General features: G+C 44.7%; 1 protein-coding gene across 4 annotated transcripts in view; it reads left to right on the top strand.

The window, feature by feature from the left end:
- Positions 1 to 20431, top strand: part of ZNF354C (zinc finger protein 354C) — a 34928-nt gene extending 14497 nt beyond the window's left edge. The window contains exons 1-5 of one of the 4 annotated variants that reach the window (XM_078067663.1): positions 3755 to 4046; positions 5449 to 5529; positions 10448 to 10574; positions 11029 to 11124; positions 15749 to 20431. In XM_078067663.1, coding sequence (XP_077923789.1) covers positions 5503 to 5529; positions 10448 to 10574; positions 11029 to 11124; positions 15749 to 17163 — 1665 coding nt within the window. In that variant the 5' untranslated portion in view covers positions 3755 to 4046; positions 5449 to 5502 and the 3' untranslated portion in view covers positions 17164 to 20431. Of the gene's footprint in view, positions 1 to 3754; positions 4047 to 5448; positions 5536 to 10447; positions 10575 to 11028; positions 11125 to 15748 lie in introns of those variants that run through there. The other 3 variants (XM_036080140.2, XM_078067662.1, XM_078067664.1) reach the window with 3 other exon arrangements.
- The last annotated feature ends 766 nt before the right edge of the window (positions 20432 to 21197 follow it).

The raw sequence follows: 21197 nt of genomic DNA, 5'->3' as shown, positions 1-21197 counted from the left end.
TCCAGCCGGTCCATCGGCCTCCATTCCACATTGTACAGGGACGGGCGTCATTTAGATCATCCACTGCTGGAGAGAGTAAGGTTGAAGCGGTGCTGTCATGCAATTTTAAACACTGCATATACTTCACTTGAGCCTTTGTAATCTTGAACAGGAGGAGCAATTCCTATTTCTCCTTTTCCTATCATTTTGTTTTTGTTTTTATTTCCTCACTGTAAAGAGAAAGGAGGAAGGACGGGAAGAAGGAAGGGAGGATGGGAGGGAAGAAAACTAGTCCATCTCCAGTTATACCATGCGGGCTCCATGCAGCCTGCTGCATTGGGGCAGTGGGTTTTATACTATCTCAAGGATGCTCTACGTAGTGTAGACATTTTTCTTCAAATACATGGCCATTTTAAAATTTTATTTAAAAAAAAAGATTTTATTTGAGAGAGAGCGAGGGAGAGAGAATCTCAAGCAGATTCTGTGCTGAGCACAGAGCCCAACGTGGGGCTTGATCTCACGACCCTGAGATCATGACCTGAGCCGAAATCAAGAGTCCGGTGCTTAACCAACTGAGCCATCCTGGTGCTCCACGTGGCCTTTTTTTTTTTTTTTTTTTTAAAAGAATAAACTACATTAGGAACAGTGGGAAAATAATCACTTTATAAATTGGATTCTGTAAGCTTGGAAGGTAAATTTGAAGAATCCTCTCAGAAAATAGAGGAAAAGACACAGAATGGCAGAGTGAGATTATCAGGGATATGAAAGCCAGACTTCAAGAATAATGTTATGTTAATGAAGATGTTAATGAAGAAAGCAGAAAAAACCCTAGAACTGAGACTTTCCCTTTTGTGTGTGTGTCCAAGACGAAAACAATGGAAAAACCAATTGCTAGATACAGGGGGGAAAAATAGAAATACTTAAAGATACAGGAAACTGGGGTGGAGGAGGTGAGACTTACATAGAAGTCAAAGTAGGGAAATGAAAGTTACCTGCAAGGGAAGAAGTTCAAATTGGCCTCAGGTTTCTTCAGAAGACCAAGTACAGGAGGCTGTGGAATTACTGGGAGGGCACTGATATAAACTAGTGAGAATGTGAAAAAGGAACAAAAATACCAAGACCCAAAGAGAAACCTAAGGAAGCGGTCACAGACATGAACAATAAAGAAAAAGGTTAAAATAGATTTACTTATAAATAAATATAGATGATAAAACTCGAGGAAATTGCCAAAATTTGTAGCTGAGAAAGTGGAATATGGAAGTATTAAAAGTGGATACTGGTGGTCATGGCCTATTAGCTCATACTGTAAAAATTTTAAGTGGGACAAAGTAGAATAAATTTGTGTTTGGCTTAATGTATAAAGGAAGTCACAGGAAAAGTTAATTCTTGATTTTTACCATCAGAAAAATGGGGCATAAAGAGTATTTTTAAAAACAATTGCCAGGACTATTTAAAAAGATATACTTCATAGTTGAAAAACATATTCGAAATGTTCTTAACATCCTCATCTTTTCCATATTTTGAGTTTTGAGCTTTTCCAACCACTTACAACTACTCCGTCCAAACTGCTGTCTTCTTCTCAGAATTTACGGCCATGGACGTCTAACTAGTCCCAGTCTCTCGGCTGCTTCCTTTGACCTTTCGGTTAACGCTCAGCACAGCTGTCAGAGTGATCATTTAGAAATGGACATCAGAGGCTGGACAGGGGAGGCCCCGGGGCTCTGAGGCCTCTGTCCCGCCAGTCCCTGGGATGCTGCGGGAGGCTCTTGGTCTTGTTGCAAGAAGGCATTCAAGGAGAGACGGGACACACAGTTGAGCGGTGTTAAGTGGGAAATCTTATTCAAGTGAGAGCACGCTCTCCAGACGTGGGAACAGATGAGCTCAAGGGGAAGCTGGGTTCGGGTCTCTACATCTTCTACTGACAGTTCTTAGCTCGGGAGTGGAATATATATTCCTTGGGGAGGGGCTTCTCACCTTTTCTCCTTTACCTGATAGGGGCTCAGCCTTCTTTTTCTTGGGCCTGTCTGGCTTGAGCCGGCTTTTTGTGGCTTTGTTTTGGGAGCGTTGTCAGGACAGGTTTCTAACTTCCCCCTGTAGCTGACCCTGAGTCCCCGTTTGCCGGCCTCCAGCATCCTATTAACACCTAGCTAACTGCCTACTCCTACATCTGCACTGCTCAGAGCATTCTCTTTCAGAGTAAGATCCAGTGACCGTGACCAATAAGAGCCTGCACATCCTAGTCCTCTTGCCTCTGATCTCGCACATACTTCTTTCTGCTTTGGCAACAGTATTAATGTGTCTTCAACAGGGCAGGCGTGCCCCCACCTCCGGGCATCTGCTTTTCAGCCTGCCGGAAAGCCTTCCCACAGATCCTTAACCGGGCTCACTCTTCATCTCTTTGCAGATTTCTTCAATGTCACCTTCTCAGTCAGACATTTCTTAACCACTTTGTATAACATTGCAGTACCCCCCCCACTAGAGTTGCTGTTCCCCCTTTCTTGTCCTCATTAGCGCCCATCACTACCTAAAAACATACTTATCATCTTTCTTCTCTCTCCTCCCGGAGAATTTAAGCTGCACGAATGCAGAGGTTTTGAGAGTTTTGTTCAACTGGTGTATTTCCAGCATCTAGAACAATGCCAGGAGCAAGAGAGGTGTTGAATATTTTGTTGTTGTTGAATGAATGAATAATGGAATCTTACGCAGCAATGATAATGAATGAACTTGAATGTATCAAGATAGGTGAATCTAAAAGTTGTTAAAGATAACAGGCTCAAAAATGGATTTCTCAGGCTAAGTTGCCCCTTCACCAAACAAAGACTTAAGAGTTTCAGCTTTTCCAGAAATGGAATCTTAAACCAGCCAACCAGGAGCCCTGTGATCGTCATTAGTTAAGTAATCTGGCTGATAAATCTTTGCCATCTTCTGTAGGGAAACTAACCTTGTAATAACCAATCCATTTTTTGCCAAGTATAACTTCCTTGTTCCTGCTCCCTTCTGCCTGGAAGAGGCTTGCACGTAGTACTTCTTGGAGCTCCTTCCTACCTGCTAGATAGGATACTGCCTGATTCATGAAGTCACTGAATAAAGCCAGTAAGATCTTTAAAACATACTCAGTTGATTTTTTTTTTTTTTCAAACATCGTTCATGTTGAGCATATGTCACAGGAGAACATACAGCAGATTCCATTTATATAAAGATCCAAAACCTTGCACAAAAAAAAAAAAGCCACACTCACTGTGGAATACGATACCATCAAGCTAAGCAAGTCAAATGCTTAGCACAATTTAGACAAATGACAGGGGAGCATTGTGGACAGAACTTAAGAAATTCTGGTCAAATATCTTTTTCAGCAAAGTGTTGGGTGTATGGATATTGGTTTCTTTCTTAAACTGTACCTATGCATACATCACCTTCTGGGTATGGTACAAATAATCACAACTAGCTGGTGGGGGCCGTGGCGCACGGATCCTCCTACAGGCGTCTAAATTCAGGTTTTGTTTTTCCCAAATCTCCTTGCCTGCCTAGCCCAGCGAGCCCCCGGGCGGATGCAGGCAGCGGGCCCTGGCCGGAGACCACCCGCCTTACTGGGCTCGCGCGCGCCCTCGCGTTACCGCGGACCTCGCGGGGACGGGCAGCGGTGCCCGTGAGCTCGCGGGGGCAGGGAACGGGCATCTCCCGGGGGTCGCCCAGCCGCCTTCTGGGAAATGTAGTCCGCGCGCGGCCGAGGCATGCCGGGAGTGGTAGTCCTGGGGCTCGCGGGGTTGCGGGAGCGCTCCCGGCCTTCCTGGGGCCGGTGGCGCGGGTCACCCCGGCTGCGTTGGGGCGGCCTGCCTGGGGCGGAGACCTCCCGGGGGCCTCTTCCCAGCCGCGGTGGAGCCAGCGCCTGTCTCGGCTTGGGTGCGGGGTGCGGGGTGCGGAGCGCGGAGCCGGGCGGGGCCGCGCGCGGGCGCCGGGAGACGCGGCGCGGCCCGAGGGTCAGGGGCCGGTCCCCGCGGCCCGGGCGGCGGCGCGTTGCGGGCGTCGCAGGTCGGCGGGAGCCGCGCGTGGAGGGAGCGCCCTGCCAGGTGAGCTGGGGCGTGCCCGGACTGCTGCGGGCGGGGGTCGGTGGGGGGCCGTCTGCTCGGAGACTTCTCTGTGCTGGGAAAACAATAGCTCGTGCCCGCCGAGCTCGGTGTGCCCGGCAGCGGGCTAGCGCCTTGGATGAATGAACTCATTTCATCCTTCGGGATTCATGCCCTGTAAGGTGGCTGCACACTGCCCCCATTTTACAGACGGAGAAACTGGGGCAGAGCGGCCAGGTAATTTTTGCCACACTTAGCGAGGGCCGTGGACCGGAACAAGGATTCCGTTCCTGCCCGTTACTTCCCATTTTTGTTTCTTGGCAGGTCGGTCCGACTCCCTAAGTTCTCAGCCTCCCTTGCATCTGTAAAATGGGGTAGCAATACTTTTTAGGGTCTTCGTGAGGTTTAGAAACAATACATGCAAAGCATCCCCCATTCTGGTGTGGAGGAGCTGTGCATCACGGAGCGTCTATGGTTACTCCTCCAGCAGCTTCCCCCACCTGGCTGAGGCGCCCCAGCCCCAGATGACACCCCACACTCAGCTAGCCGAGCTCTCACGCCAGGTGCTGCTCCCCGAAGAGCCCTCGGCAAAGCCAGGTGGCCAGTGCAGGCAGCTGTGGCCGGGCCCCCCTCTGACACTGGTCTGGCTGCTCCAGGGGCCCTCCTCCCGTGTCCTCCCAGCTGCGGTTTGTGTGTGAGAAGGAGGGCTGTTTCCCGCATCCTGTGGGTGCTCTCAGAGGTGACCCCTGTGGGATGTGTGCTTAGGAGGGGCCGCCGAGCAGCTGTGCTAGAGGGAGTGTTTTAACCACATTCCGTGGGTGCGGTAAGGTCTGGCCAGATGCGGGGGCGGGGGCTGGAGGAGGAGGAAGGTTTGCAGGCTGTGTTATATGGAGGACCCAAGCAGCACTCCAGGCAGCGGCCACTCAGGGAAAGCACCTGGGTGGGTCATTAGGCAGAGAGACAAGGCAAATATGGGCAAGCGCCTTTAGTGTGATTTCTTCGGGAAGGAAAGGGCTAGGTGGGGCAGGCTGACTTAGGATTGGCTGCCTGTGTTGGAAAGTGGCAGCTGGGGAAATTCATGTTCATTGTGGGTTTTACAGTGTGTACCGTTTAAAGCTTCCCTAAGGCCTCCAGGTATCTAGGGGTGAGTCGCAGTTTGTGGAGTCACAGCTAGTAGACCTTAGGTGACCTTACAGCAATTAGAACATCATTAATACAAGGAGACGGAGATGGGCGAATTGTTTTAGAGCTTCATGGGCTTGGTAAGCATGCATTTTATTTGGTCTGCGTGGTTTATGTGCTGTTGGTTCGTTGGGACCCGGTAGACATTATGGGTGGTTGGAACTTCCTCTCTCCAAGCCATCCCTTGACCCCAGAGTTCCTCATGGCACCTTTTCCTCTCCAGACCTACCTTGTCAGCAGTCTGCACTCCCTTGCTAGGAAAACCGAGAGGGAAAGAATGGCCGTGGATTTGCTGCCCAGTAAGGTGACAGTAAGTGAAGTTTGTCTTTTTCATAAATTGCTTTTTGGGTTTAGAGATGGTGGATGTATTTCCATTCTTTGTCTGGGTAATTTTCTCTCCAAGAAAAACTGTGGGGAATCCAGAGCTTTGTAAGTTTTCCCCAGGATGCAGGGAGGGAGTGCTGAGGAATGTGCCTCCTCTGTTCCCAGGTTACTCTTAATTCACCCTAACCTGACTTTATGACCCAAGATTGAGTCAGCTCTGAATATATGCTTCTGGCTACAATAAATGCTTGGTGTGGGGTATCGGGTATTAGGCAGTCTTTGTCTTCACAGAGGATATAGTCTCGCTTGGGACAAAGACATGGAAGGAGCAAAGACACCCTCAGCGAACATTTATTGAGCACGGACTATGCACAGGATGCTGTGCAAGAGCACCCGAGTTACCAAGAGGAAAGACGATATTTCTATCTTTGGGGAGTTCATGGCACTGACCTTAGGAAATGATTCAACATCCAAGAAGAGTAGGAAAAGATCCTACCAACAAATGGTTGTGGCGTCATTTCGAGCTGACACTGAAGGCCAGGGCTGCTGGTGGTGGGCATCCCAGAAGGAGTCCAGCTACGCTTGGGCCCTGAGGCCGGCACTGGGGAGGACAGAGGGCTGGGGGTTGCTGTGTTGAGCACAGCTCTGATGGCATACTGTCCACGTGTCCCCCTTCTGGACCCGACTGATGTCTTTGCTCCTCTGATTCTTGTCCCCCTGTCTCCCCTCCTGAGCCCTTCTTGCTCTTTGCCCTTTTGACATCCATTTTCATTACCTTAACCTTCTCAAGATCTTTCGCATATCTCTGTCCTCAGGCCGGAGTTTTTACTAAAGACACAGTCTGTCATTCCCAAACTTTTAGGGAATATTTCCACATGGAGATCACAGCTTCCCCCCAACACCAGCTCCTGTTCCTTCCATGGATTTTCCATCCTGCCATCCCCAAAGCCTCTGTTTTCATTGGCCGCTTTCCCCAAAAGTAGTGGTAGCCTACAGGTTATGAATGTGGACCCTGCGTTCCTAAGTTCACATCCAAGCTAGGGATGTGACCTTGGCAAGTTATTTTCCATGTGTCTCATTTCCTTATTTGTAAATGGGATTAATAATATGTGTACCTTGTTTGATTCGTTCAAGAGGATTCGTTCAAGAGGACTGTTAATTTTACATTTTTTTTAACTTTTTTTTACATTTTACAAGTGAGGAAGCTGAGGCACAGAGAAGCAAATAACTTGATGAAGGTCTCACGGCTAGCCTTGACCCCAGACAAGGTCGTCTGTACAGTTAACATTACGCTCCGAGAAAGTATGTGTAAAATGCCGAGACCAGTGCATGTTAATGCTCAGTAAATACCGGTTCTTCCTGCTGTTATTGTCATCATAAGCAGCTACAGCTTTATTTTAGGACCTGCCAAATTTGGTATGCCTCTTGCCACTAGGCTAGACTTTGCTTTGATTCTCGAGTTACAAGGAGACGGGTGTTTCAGAAAACCAGAATGTAAAGAGCAGCGAACGCAGTGCAAAGCAATATCCAGCAATGAGCGGGCTGCCCTCTGCCGAAAGGGAGGGTTCTTCACTGTCTGAGCTCTCCCATACCCACGAGCTGGAGAGACAGTCTTGGTTGTAGCTAAGGGAAGCTGGAGAGGAGGGTCTTTGCAACCCAGAGTCAGTGTTTTTTTTGACCACTAATTTACTGAAAACCAAAGATTTGAAAGCAGACAGAATAAAGATGCTATACAAAATACAGAGCATCAGCGTCTGAATGCCCATTGGCTTCTCATCCGAAACGACAGAATGACGTTTTATATGAAAGAAAGAAAGAAACTGTCAACCCAGAATTCTATAACCAACAAAAGTAGTCTTTAAGAATGAAGACAGAAGGAAGTTCTTCAGGCTGAAAGGAAATAATACCAGATGGGAATTCTTATGTTGGCAAGCAAGTGAAGAGCATTAGAAATGGAGGCTATAAATATAAATATAGAAATACTTTTTCCTTTCAGTTTCTTTAAAATGTCTACGATTGTATAGAGCAAAAATACACTGAATGATGGAGTTTATAATGTAGGTGGATACAGTGCATATGACAGCCATGGATCTAGAGTTCATTTGTGCCTGGACTGGAAAAGCTCCATCTTTATCTCTGGGAATGCCCGGATGGCTGATTTTTGACCCCTGGGCACGATAAAGGCAGTGGATGTGCTGTTTAAGATCCCGGTGCCCCTGGCTACCCTCAGGGTCATCTTCTTCACTGACAGTTGGCAGCTGGCCTACATGATTTGACAAGCCTTGCTTGATACACAAAAGGCCCCTGCTCAGAGTTTCCCCTGCGATCTCTTCCAAATCAAAATTCCTCATATAGTCCAAGGACACAGCCTCATCCGTGTGTGCAAATAAGGGGAGATTGCACATGGAACATCTCTCGGTCCTCCGGGGCCTCAGTGCCCTCTCTGTCTTGTTGCATCGTACCCATTGCCTCCCATGAGCACGCCTGGTGAGGTCTGGTGAGTCCTGTCAACTCTCTGAACCGGGAGCGTCTTTCTAACAAGGACAGCATGAGGAAGGGGTGGTAGACATTCCCATATACTCGCAGGTTCTTGCATTCTGTGTGAAATCGAGTGTTAGCTCTAACTAGACCGTAAAGAACTAAGAATGTATATTATAATTCTCAGAGCAACCACTACGAATGCAAAGAGGTGGAGCTGAAAACTCAATACAGAAATGAAAATGGAATCGAAAAAATTTCAAAACATACGCACACAACCTGTTAAACAATGTAAGGGTACAAAGTAATAAAAGATTGCTTTTCTGCCCCTCCACAAATATGAAAGAATAATGAGGATGGACAGCTTGTTGTATTCTTCCAAATGTATCTGTATAGACAGGTAGATAGGTAAAGAATTTTTCAACAAATATGGATTGTTTTGCAGCTCGCTTTTTCATATGAATCAACAGTTTGTCAAGGCCAAATTCCAAGGTCAGCCATACAGATCTACCTCATTCTATTTAATGGTGTTATATATAAAACATTTCATGGAATCAGTGTCCTATAATTTGCTTACCCATTCCCCTGTTGATAGATTTGTAGGCGGTCTTCAACTTTTCACCATTGTATTATTAGTTTCCTATTGCTCTTGTAACAAATTGCCAGAAACACAGTGGCTTAAAACTACATAAATTTCTTCTCCTGCACTTCTGGAGGTCCAAAGGCTGAAATCGGTTTCACTGGCTTAAGGTCAAGTTCTTATCAGGGCTGGCTCTTTCTAGAAGCTCTCAGGGGAAATCTGTTTCCAGGCCTTGTTTGCACCTTCGGGTGGCAGCCTGCGTTCCTTGTCTTGGGGCCCTTTCAGCCATCTTCAAAGTGCATGACTTCAGTCTGTTTCTGTCCTCATGTCACCACCTTGTCCTCTTCTGACTGTGACTCCTCTTGGGTCCTAACAGGGATCACTGTGATTACACTGGACCCACCTGGATAGTAATCCAGGCTCTTCCCATCTCAAAATCCTTAAGGGGAGCCTGGTGGCCCAGTTGGTTAAGCATCCAACTCTTGATCTCAGCTCAGGTCATGATCTCAGGGTCGTGAGTTTAAGCCCCACATTGGGCTCCACGCTAGGCTTGGAACCTACTTAAAAAAAAAAAAAAAGATCTTCAGAGTCCTTTTTTTATTTAAAAAAAATTTTTTTAAGAAAAAAAAAAAGCATAAGCAGAGGGTGGGGCGGTGGATGGGCAGAGGGAGAGAGAGACTCTTAAGGAGACTCCCTGCTCAGCACAGAGCCCCGACGTGGGGCTTGATGTCAACGACCCTGAGATCATGACCTGGGCTGAGATCAAGAGTCAGACACTTAACCAACTGAGCCACTCAGGTGCCCCCAGAGTCCTTTTAGTCATACATATAGTGTTCACAGGTTCGTTACTCAGCCTACCTCAGCTGTCAGCTTATCAGTATTCCGGTGAACATCCTTGAACAAATATCCCTACCCAGTTGTGTGAGGATTTCTTGTAGTTGAATCCTAAAAGTAGAATCACAAGGTCAAAATGTATCATTTTTCGTGAGTTTCAGCTCTGTCATACAAGAGTTGCCATCTGGTCAACCTCTGCTTTCTCACAGTTTGGGGTTTAATGGGGTTCTCTTGAAAGAACTTGCTTTTCTCACAGTTCCTGTGGACACCTGTATAGTCTTGCAGGTCCTTTGGAGCTTTCTGTTTCCGTAGACCATGGAAACCCATGTGACAGTATAGCTTAGAGATCTGTCTGCCTGAATTCAGTTCCAGTCAGCACCAATTTCTAACAGGGTTACCTTGGGAGGTGACATCACCTTTCTGAGCTGTTTCATCATCTGCAAAATGATTTACTTATAGTATCTTCTTAATAGGATTTCCCTGAAACTCAGCGAAGGTACTGTGTACAAAGCTCCCGTCATAGTCCCTAACATACAAGTATCCAATAAACATGAACTAATATTATTCTTATCATTTGCTTTACAGCTCAGAACTTCCTTTTTGTTTCTGTTCTGCTAATGGCATTTCCACAGTTTTCTGGCATTTGCTCTAAGTGTATTCTGATTTTTCCCCCTTTCATTTAATTTGGATTTTGAGTGAGAGGGAGGTGAATGTATGTGCTCAGTTACCCTGATAGGTCCCAGGCCGGGATTGAGATTCCCCGTTGGCAGGGACTTTGCCTTTTTCCCTGCTACCCTGCCAGCACGTGGCTCCCAGTGGGCTCTCCGTAGATACTTGTGACCTAGTTGCTGGGTGGTCCCCAAAGTAACATAAATAGTCGATGTGAAATACTTGGAATCCTGGGACATTTTCAGGATCGGTTGCTACACATCCCCGCGCCAGCCCCGCACCTCCTGAGCGGTGGTGAAGCTGGTCCCGCTGAGCAGGAGTGGGTTTCCTGTTGCAGGAGTCTGTGACATTCAGGGATGTGGCCGTGGTCTTCAGCCACGACGAGTGGCTGCGCCTGGACTCCGCGCAGAGGACCCTGTACCGGGAGGTGATGCTGGAGAACTATGGCACCCTCGTCTCGCTGGGTAAGGACCTTTCCTCGTGATGGAGAGTCTGCCGGGGGAGCTGCCTCTTTGGGGTTCGGAGTCCACAGCTTCTCTCCTGCCGTGCCCCTGGGAAAGGATGAATCTCAGTGGAGTGGAAAGTGTGTGTGTTGATGTCAGGCCGCCCTTCACGCTGTGCTCTTCTCCTTCCTCTGCCTTCCTCCCACCTCCCCCTCTCCTGACCAGTGTCCTCCTCTTGCAATCCCTGGGTCCCCGTTTAGAGTCTGAGAAGCATACAGGACTGCCAGGGTAGAGGCATTCATAGCCGGGGCCCGCCTCCGGATCCATCCCCTGAGAGCCCAGGCCCCTCGGAAGCCCCGGTGCTACCTGCCCTGCCTCCCCAGGCTACCCGCTCTGCATGTGGGTTCTGCTTTGTGAACTCTGGAGTTGCCCTTCCTGCCCCCCGTTCAACCCGCGTTCCCTTCCTCACGAGCAGGGATTCCGTTCTCAAGGCCGAAGGTGATCTGCCAGTTGCAGGAAGGAGAAGATCCTTGCGTGGTGGACGGAGAACTCCCTCGGGACGCCTGTCTAGGTGAGTGAGTGGCTGGGAAATGGGCGCAGGGATTTTATACATGAGCCGGCCATGAGGAAGCAGTGCTGGGGGAACTTCCTGGAAACTGAGCCAGGGCCTCCTGACCAGAGGCTCCGTGACTGGAATGGTTTTCTTGGCATCAAGAAGGCCCTTATGTAGGCCTCTTTCTTCTCCTCCTTAACACTCCCTGCATCCTCTACGTCTTTTCCTTTCCTGCGGCTTCCCTCACTCCCTTCCGCCATCTTGGCCTCTTGGCCTTCATGGTTTTTCTTCCCATCTGCGTTTACATGCTTTCATGCCCGACAGATTTTAAATACTTTACACCTTCTGTCTTGTTTTGAATTCTTTGTAATTTCTCTCACCAACCACATATTTCAGAGTGTTGTCAATGCTCCTGTGTCTCTGATTTCTTAACTCAACGTTTCCCTTTTATCTCCTTGGAGACTGGGCTGTCGCATCCCACTGTTAAGAGTTGACCAGCTCTCCTTGACCACCGTAGCCTTTCCAGACTGGGGTTGGCACACTTTTCCTACAATGGGCCAGATGGTAAATAGTTTGGCTTGGGGGCCATGGGGTCTCTATTGCAACCCTTTAACTCCCCATTTGTAATGCAAATGCAGCCAGAAGCAGTGGGAGTGGCTAGGTGTGGTGCCTTCCAGCAACAGAGCCGGAGTTGGCCCCGAGATCTCTGGTTTGCACACTCCTACCCCCGGTTCACCTCGCTGGTCTTGATCCCAAAACCGTAGGTCACTGGAGTTGAAGGATCACTTGAAGACGGTCAGGTTTAGATACCTCTCTTTATGTCAGAAGAAACAGCATAATCGGAGGATGTCAAACACTTTGGTCACGGCCAGAGAGCCGAAGAGCCGTGACAGAAACCTAGATCACCTCTGTCATTTCTGTTCACCGCGTGACATGGACTTGCAGTATTTTGCGTCTGTCTTTGTGGTTTGGCCTTTAATCCATGATTCTTGCCTTTATTGGCTTTTTTTCCACAAATACTTTTCACCTTTATTAAAATACATTTTTTCTCCAAGAGGCTAGTGAGTAGTACAGGATAGCACTTAAGATCACGGTTTGAATTTAGACTTTCCTAAGCCCATGTTACGCCTGCCACAGCTCGCAAGTGCTCTGCACTATGGGAAAGTTACCCACCCTCTCTGAGCTTTGTTCTCCTCTCCCACCCTCTGCACCATCCACAGAGCAATCTTTTCGAGACTCAGGTGTATTAATCCTGTGCCTTAGGAGACTTTGTTGTTTCTCGGTTATCCATGGAGGCACGTCCCGTTCCTTACTGTGACCTTAAATCTACTTCATAGCCTGTTTCCATGTTGCTTTACAGGAATCGGTGACCCCTTCCACACCAGCTCATGTTCCCACCAAACCTGCACACTCATTAAGTTTGTCATTCCTTCTTGGATTACCACCTCCATCTTGTTCCCCTGGAAACCTTCTTACAGTGCAAGACCCTCCTGTCCACCTGACCTGTCGGTTTTCCTTATTTCTCCTACTTCCCAGTCACTGTTCATTTCTCAATCACTCGCATTCATATGGCACTTTCTCCATGCCTTGAACACATCCGTGACAGCATCTGTCGTAGCGAATTGTAGTTACTTTGTTATTACTTATTTTCCTAACTGGACTGTATATATTTAAGGAAGAGACCAGGTCTTTCTTTGAGTTCTGCACCTGTGGCATTTCAAATATCCTGCACTGAGCTAAGAGTGTTTGAGTTTAATTGAGCTGCCTTTATGGTGAACTCAGTGCTGATAGGCTCAAAATTAAGAATTCAGTGCAGCCTTGGGATGACCGGGTGGCTCAGTCGGTTAAGTGTCTGCCTTCGGCTCAGGTCAGGATCCCAGGGTCCTGGGATGGAGTCCCACATGGGGCTCCCTGCTCGGCGGGGATTCTGCTTCTCCCTCTTCCTCTGCCTGCCGCTCCCCCAGCTTGTGCTCCCTCTCTCTGTGTCAAATAATAAACAAAATCCTAAAAAAAAAAAAAAAAAGACCACGGCAGCTGCATCACTGCTCGGCTTCGACTCTGTCCTCGCGCTGGTCCAAGCTGCCCACTTAACTAAATATGACCGCTTCATCTTATTATTACCTGCCGAAGAGCATTCAACACCTGTATTTATTCTTTGAGTTCCTCGGCCTGTTGTTCAGGAACTCTGTGCTCGGCCTCATCCTGTTGAATCAAAATTTTAATGAATTCCAACCTGGATTTCCTTCTTTTTTTTTTTTTTTTTTTAAGATTTTATTTATTTATTTGACAGAGAGACAGCGAAAGAGGGAACACAAGCAGGGGGAGATGGAGAGGGAGAAGCAGGCTTCCCGCGGAGCAGGGAGCCCAATGTGGGGCTCGATCCCAGGACCCTGGGATCATGACCTGAGCCGAAGGCAGACGCTTAATGACTGAGCCACCCAGGAGCCCCTAGATTTCCTTCTTTAGTCAATAAGCCTCTCCTAAATAGGTTTACTTCCCCCCCAGATGACTTTGCTCAGGCCTCCTGACTCACAGGGTCCTCTTTTCTTGTTCTGCTGAAACCCATCCCCTCTTTACTATCCAACTTCCTTCATAAAACCACTCCCTGCTAATACTGTCGATGCTGGTATCTTGGTTCTCTGATCCTCAGACCTGAATTTTACACTCGAGGCTTCTCATGTCAAGGGGAAACATGCTATTCCTGTCTAGGCATTTGTTTGTTTCATGTTATCCTTGCTGATTATTCACTATTTGTTCCATAAATGCCTGATTGGGTTTCAGGAATCCAGCATGAGAGGAGAGAATCTCTTTTCATTTTTGAGGTCACCTGCCCTTCATAATTTTTCCAACTTACTCTGCCCATTCATGCATTATCTTTTTAATGTAATTAATGTATTAATGTACATACATTACTGTAATTGTGTACTTGTGTGCACAGTAGGGGATTAACAAATAACTGTAAGACATATCCACTGTTCTCCTTGAACAAATACTTGAATTATTTTCAGGTTTTATATACATATATATTAGTTAAATGATAGAATATATAAGTAAAACATGTTGTGAAATTCTAAGAAAGAGATGGCTAATTTAGGCTTTACTAGATAAATTTCTTTAGAAAAATGAGATTAGAGTAGCCTGGTAAGTTTCTGGATGGGCAGGGAATGCCGTATTGTGGCAAAGGATGAAAAGACAGAAGGTACCCTGGTTGATTCTTTAAAATCCAAACTGCTGGGTTTCCCATAAACATCATGAAGAAAAATCTGTATTTTTATATAGATTTATAGCCTGTATGTCTTCTTCCTCTTACTATTTGATTTTTTTTTTAAGATTTTATTTATTTATTTGACAGAGCTAGAGACAGTGAGAGAGGGAACACAAGCAGGGGGAGTGGGAGAGGGAGAAGCAGGCTTCCCGCGGAGCAGGGAGCCCCATGCAGGGCTCAATCCCAGGACCCCGGGATCATGACCTGAGCCGAAGGCAGACACTTAATGACTGAGCCACCCAGGTGCCCCACAAAGACCTAGTTTTAATCTATTTTCAATCATGGATTGATTAAAGAGAGCCAGATTTTAACCCACAGTTCCTTAGAATCAGCTCAAGCTAAACCCTTTCACTTACCATCAGATCTGAGCTTGGGGCTTGGGGCATACTGACTCCACATTTCTTGCAGACTTTTCATTAGTCTAAAAAGATTCCTACAAAGGAGGTTAATCTTCTGGGTGCAGCTTACTAGAAGAGACAAATATATCTATTTCTCCTTGGGATCAAATAGGAAGGAGAAAAGTGATGACAGGGTGGTATGAAGAACTCTTATTCTTCCAATCACCAGGGATAGATTGTTGCACATGGCCGATTGATTCCGTATTTTCCTCCTCTTTATAGTCAGCATCTTGAATTTAGATCAGATATCCTCAACACAGTCCTGCTTCAGGGCCACCGTAAGTTTTAAAAGCTGAACGTCCTCTTTTCACAGACTGTGATACGAAGTCAGATTCACATACAGATTCACAAAACTTAAGGAAAACATTGCAGAGATTTTTAAATTAATGTGTATAGACTTACAGCAAGAGCATGGGGAAAAACCTAATAAAAGCTACATGTGAATAGAAAGGAGAAAACAGGGGTGCCTGGCTGGCTCTGTCGGTGGAGTGTGCGACTTTAGATCTCGGGGTTGTGATTTTGAGCCCCACATTGGGTATAGACATTACTAAAAAAAAATAAGTAAGTAAACTTTAAAAAAAAAAAAAGGAGAAAATAAAGACAAGTTACCTGCTTCATTGCTCCGTATACAGAGTAGAAAATGATTAACTGAAGTATCCAACTGGAGCTTACGAGCTGACATTTTTCTGTAGCCTCATCCCTTCTGCTCAACCAGTTCTTGCCTCTGTGTTTACTTCTCTCAAGTTGCAATGTCTTCGTTTCCAGCATTGATTTGTCCACTGTACTCTCCCACACTACTCCTTCCCCTCTTCACTCTTTCCATCCCATTCTGTTTTTCCCCAGATGCAAGACCATATTTGAGATCAAAAGAGGTTTCAGAGCTCTTTTATATGGACTACTGCCAGTTTTATGGTTCTACTGATGCATGTCTATCTTTCCCGGTAGAGGTGCCATCGTTCATGCTTCTGACTCATTCCAGGTCTCAAGACTCGGCTCGAAATGGAAGCCTTGCCTCCCAGGCAGGGCATTTCTAGAGAAGAAACATCTCAGGGAATAATAAAGAAAAGGTCCATTAAGTGTGGTCGCTGGGACACCAATTTTGGACAAACTTTGGGATTTGAGAGCGGGACAGAACAGGAGCAACAAAAGAAACCTCTTAGGCAAATAGTGGCCTCCCACAGAAAAACCATGAGTGGAGATGTAAAGCAGACAAGTCTTGAATTGGGGAAAGGCTTACTTATAAATACAATTCTTGTTACACAGCAGAGTGTTCCTATAGAAAGGATACCCAATATATATTACACCTTTGGGAAAGATTTTAAACAGAATTTTGACCTAATGAGATGCTTCCAGATTTACCCAGGAGAAAAACCTCATATTTGTCACAAATGTGGGAAAAGCTTTGCCCAGAGTCTCCATCTGATTGAACACCAGAGAATTCATACCGGCGAGAAACCCTACAGATGTGACGAGTGCGGGAAAACCTTTAGCCACAGATCATCCCTTCTTGCCCATCAGAGAATCCATACAGGAGAGAAACCTTACAAATGTAATGAATGTGAGAAAGCGTTCAGCAGCAGTTCAACCCTGATCAAGCATCTGAGGGTGCACACCGGAGAGAAACCCTATCGCTGCAAGGAATGTGGGAAAGCCTTCAGCCAGTGTTCAACCCTCACCGTACATCAGAGAATTCATACCGGTGAGAAACTCTATAAATGTGCTGAATGCGAGAAGGCCTTCAATTGTAGAGCAAAGCTTCATAGACACCAAAGAATCCACACAGGGGAGAAACCCTATAAATGCAGTGAGTGTGGGAAAGGTTACAGCCAGTTTGCATCCCTGGCTGAGCACCAGAGGTTTCATACTGGGGAGCAGCTGTGTAAGTGCTTGGAATGCGGGAGAACCTTCACACGCATCTCAACCCTTCTCGAACACCAGCGAATTCATACCGGCCAGAAACCCTATCAATGTAACGAGTGTGGGAAAACCTTCAACCAGTATTCCTCCTTCAACGAACATCATAAAATTCACACCGGGGAAAAGCTCTATACCTGTGGAGAATGTGGGAAGGCCTTTGGTTGCAAATCCAACCTGTACAGGCACCAGAGAATTCACACCGGAGAGAAGCCCTACCAGTGTAATCAGTGTGGGAAGGCCTTCAGCCAGTATTCTTTCCTCACCGAACACGAGAGAATCCACACCGGCGAGAAACTCTACAAGTGTATGGAGTGTGGGAAGGCCTACAGTTACAGATCAAACCTGTGCAGACACAAAAAAGTTCACACGAAGGAAAAACTCTATAAATGGAAGGAATATGGGAAGCCTTTTATCTACAGCTCCTCCCTTACTCAGTATCAGAGATTTCTTAGAGCAGATAAGCCCGGTGAAGTTTAATTCTTCTCTCAAATAATTCAAGACTCCTCATTAGAGAATAATAAATAGGGCACAGACTCTGGATAAGATTGTTTTTTTTTTTTTGCTTCTGGAGAAAATATGATAGTTCCCACTAAGTCATGGTGAAATTGATCAGTGGGATTATGAAGAGTACCAATTTGTCAAATTTTCTAAGAACGATTAAATGCTAATAAGGTTTCTAAGAACATAGAAAAATTTTTAATTCGTAGAAAAAATATAAAAGGCCTAACTTAAAAAAAAACATGAAAATAATGGCGTATACATTTTGTTTGTTTCATTAGAGTTTACTCCCTTTCTAAGAGCAAGCTTCGATATGAATTTTCTTTTAAATTAGTCATTGAGTTAATGTGAATAAGCGTGAGGCCGTATTTGCTAAAATGGCAAGCAAGCATAGGACACGCTCTTTTCCGTAAAGAGAAACTCAAGGTAAAAAGGAATTCTTTAAATTCAAATTTTCATGTGGAAATAATGAAGCTCACTTTTTATGAACTGCCTCAGCGGCAGGTTGTATATATAAATATACGTATGTGGACATAGGACATACAGACATACACACGTAGCTTTAGAATATATGTATATTTTTTCCAAAAGTCTCTGATGATTAAAAAATTAATTTACAATTTCGTTTTGGAAATTAAAATTTTGCCCAAATGGAATCTCTTTTCCTTTTCCTTATATTATTTCTTAATTTGATATGACTTGACACTACTGAATAGAGTCTTAGGATAGTATTATAGAAGGTGCAGTGAACTAAAGCAAGGGAGACTGTCAACACAAATACTCTCTTATCTGTTGCAGAAGGTATGTATTTGCAGAATCTGACTGTACCTGGTAGCTTATTAGAGCCAGGAGGAATTTTCATTTAGTTTATTTATAGCCTTTCATTTTACTAACAAAATTGAGCTTCTTGGGCAGAGTCAAGGCTAGAATCTAAGTTTTCAGCTCTGGTTTTCTAGCATAATTATAGATATGAATTATAATCATTGGCTTCCAACCTCAAGTGCTAAGAGTACTAGGCACTGTTTATTTTGTAAACTGGTTATAGGCACAATTGCGGTAATTTAATCAGTTTTATTTCTGTGTTTACCAGGTTCCCCCTAACTGCAATCTTACAGTCTCGTTCTTTCTTTTTCTTCTGTGTCCCTAATTATACCTGCTTTTATAATAACTGTACATAAATCCTCAGACTCAGCTTAGGTCCAGATGGTGAAATTGCTTTTGGGGTTTTCACATATAAGATTGCCTTTTAGTTTGTTTTTGTTATTCATCTTTTAGGAATTCTTTTGTGTAAAGTGATATGTGAATATTTTATTATTAAACATTCTAGTCATCAGTTAAAATTGGCTTTCCAAACATTTTCCATATTTTTAACATACATTGCATTTTCCCCTGGGCCCACGTCCCACAATTTTATATCTCACTTTCACAATTGGTATCATTTAAAAAAGTGTTCTAATAAAAGTAGCTAGAACCTTCTGTCTGAGAAAGGTTTTAGAATTAAATGCAGGCATTCAGCATAGCATGTTTCTTGACTTGCCTTAACTCATTTGAAAACATCTTTTTATATATTTAAGTATATTTACAAGGAAATGAGCTTTTAAAAAGACCTCAGTGTTTAATACTGGACAGAGCCATTTGCAAGATATTCTAGCAATGAGCATGCTTAGTACCCAGATCTTGGTTTCCAAATGCTATTCCCCACTAAAGGAGCCTGGGCTCATTGGAGAAATGCTGATTCCATATCTGGAGCAGGGAAAGTAGAAGATGTGTCTGAGGTATCTTTTTATGAAACAAAACAAAAAGATAGCACTTCAAGACTAAGCACTCAAAGGATAATGTCAGAAGGACACGGGAGCCATCTTGAAAGTGCTCTCACTGGTCAAATTTAAGATAATTTAAACATCAAAAATAACAGTCAGTGTAATTGGTTATAACATGCTAAGTAAAAATGAGCCCATAATGAAAAAATGGTGGAAAAAAAAGGAAAGCTCTCTATAAACTAATCTGAAGAATGCCATCTTTTAACTGTATATGGAATGACAGATTTAGAAAAATCACTATTTTATAACAATGTGATTAAACTAGGCAAATTGAATGGATGATAAACCCATTAGGTGAAAAAAATTTTAAGGAACATTATATGGTGTCAAAGTTCACAAATACCAATTGCAAAGAAATGATACACCTTTCTAACGGAGAGATCTGGCTGTCAAACTGAATTTCACTACTGGTGGGACAGCCTGACGTTGTGTGGCTCCTGATGAGATGCAGGATGAGACACATGTGACCATCCGGGACGTATTCTTGCCAAGAGTGTTTAATGAAAATCTAATTAAACCTCTCATCCAGATTTATGCTCCTATCTATAAGAAAGACAAGAGAGCAACAAGTCGAATTCCACGATGAGGAAATAAACAAACCCAGAGTTTGAGACTTAGTACAAGACAACTGGTCTGGATTTTTCAAGAAGCCAACATAGTAGAACAAAAAGGAGACTTCTAGATTAAGGCACTCAAGAGTCATAAGCAAGTTGTGATCCTTAGTTGGCTTCTGATTCAGAAAAATTAGAGCAACTATAAAAGACATTTGGGAGGGGGTACTTGGGGAAGTATGAGGATGGAATGGGTTTTAGATAATGTCATATGTTTCGTTTTCCTAGAAGTGATGGTGGTATTGAGGTATTTAGAATGATGTCCTTATTCTTAGAAGATGCATGTAAAAGTTTTCAAGTTTAAAAAGTCATGGTGTCTGCAGAACATTTTCAGGTAGGTATGTAAAAAATTAGTCAACTGTTGTGAAAAATTAGTCAGCTTTGTGGAGGATATAGAGATGTTCATTGGTCATCTTTACATTTTTCTGTATGTTTATAATTTTAATAAAAATTTGAGGCAAAAAGTGATTGCATAATGTGATGAAGCTTCCAGTCAGAATTTTTCCTTTAGGGGCGCCTGGGTGGCTCAGTCGTTAAGTGTCTGCCTTCGGCTCAGGTCATGATCCCAGGGTCCTGGGATCGAGCCCCGTGTCGGGCTCCCTGCTCCGCGGGAAGCCTGCTTCTCCCTCTCCCACTCCCCCTGCTTGTGTTCCTTCTCTCGCTGTGTCTCTCTCTGTCAAATAAATAAATAAAATCTTTTAAAAATAAATAAAAATTAAAAAAAGAATTTTTCCTTTATACTCACATAAATTTCCTGTTTGAGAGTTTATCTCCTGCGGATGTAGTCATTGGAAATAAAATAACTTTTGGTTCGTTCTTGTTCCACTTTATTTTTCAATGTGGGGCTTGAACTCATGACCCCAAGATCAAGACCTCAACTGAGATCAAGAGTTGGATGCTTAACCGACTGAGTTAAACTGTTCTTGTTCCAGTTTAAATGGAGTATGCACCTGCCACCTTGTCTCTCCCACCAAATATAAATAAAAACCCTAGAGAGAATGCATGGAGCAGCCATCTGAGAACCCTGACTAGTATGGTAGAAGACAGACTTAAGAAGGAAACCAGAATTTGAAGTAAGACCACTCTGGTACTCCCAGACATTCCTGTGGTAAGGACAGTGGTGGTTAAGCAGGCATCTAAACCTTTGAGGGAGGGGAACCCTTATCTCTGTTCAGAGGCACTACTTTCCTGCTACTTGGACCTGGAGGTAAATATATCCATGAGGTGAGAGCAGAGAGAACCCAAAGCCTTGGATTTTTAACCGGAAGACCAGGAAAAAGAAGTAGCCCCTGGGAGCTGGAATGTATCAGGTGGTGAGAGAAAAAGAAACCCAGGGTAGTCTCCTAGAGTTGCGTATGGAAGCCTAGACTCAGCCCTGATCTGGACCCAGAGTCTCATAATATTCAAAATGTCCAGGATATAATGCAGAATTGCACAAAATATAAAAATCAGAAAAATTCCAACATTCTTAGGAAAAAGACAACAGACACTATCCCAAGATAACATAGATGTTGGAATTATAAAGTAGGTATTACCATAGTATTTCAAAAAGCATGACCATTCTTGAATGGAAACATCAAAA

Source organism: Halichoerus grypus, chromosome 2 (genome assembly GCF_964656455.1).
Source record: "Halichoerus grypus chromosome 2, mHalGry1.hap1.1, whole genome shotgun sequence".
Taxonomy (NCBI): domain Eukaryota; kingdom Metazoa; phylum Chordata; class Mammalia; order Carnivora; family Phocidae; genus Halichoerus; species Halichoerus grypus.
The sequence above is the reverse complement of the archived record's forward strand: the minus strand, read 5'-3'. Positions and strand labels throughout refer to the sequence as shown.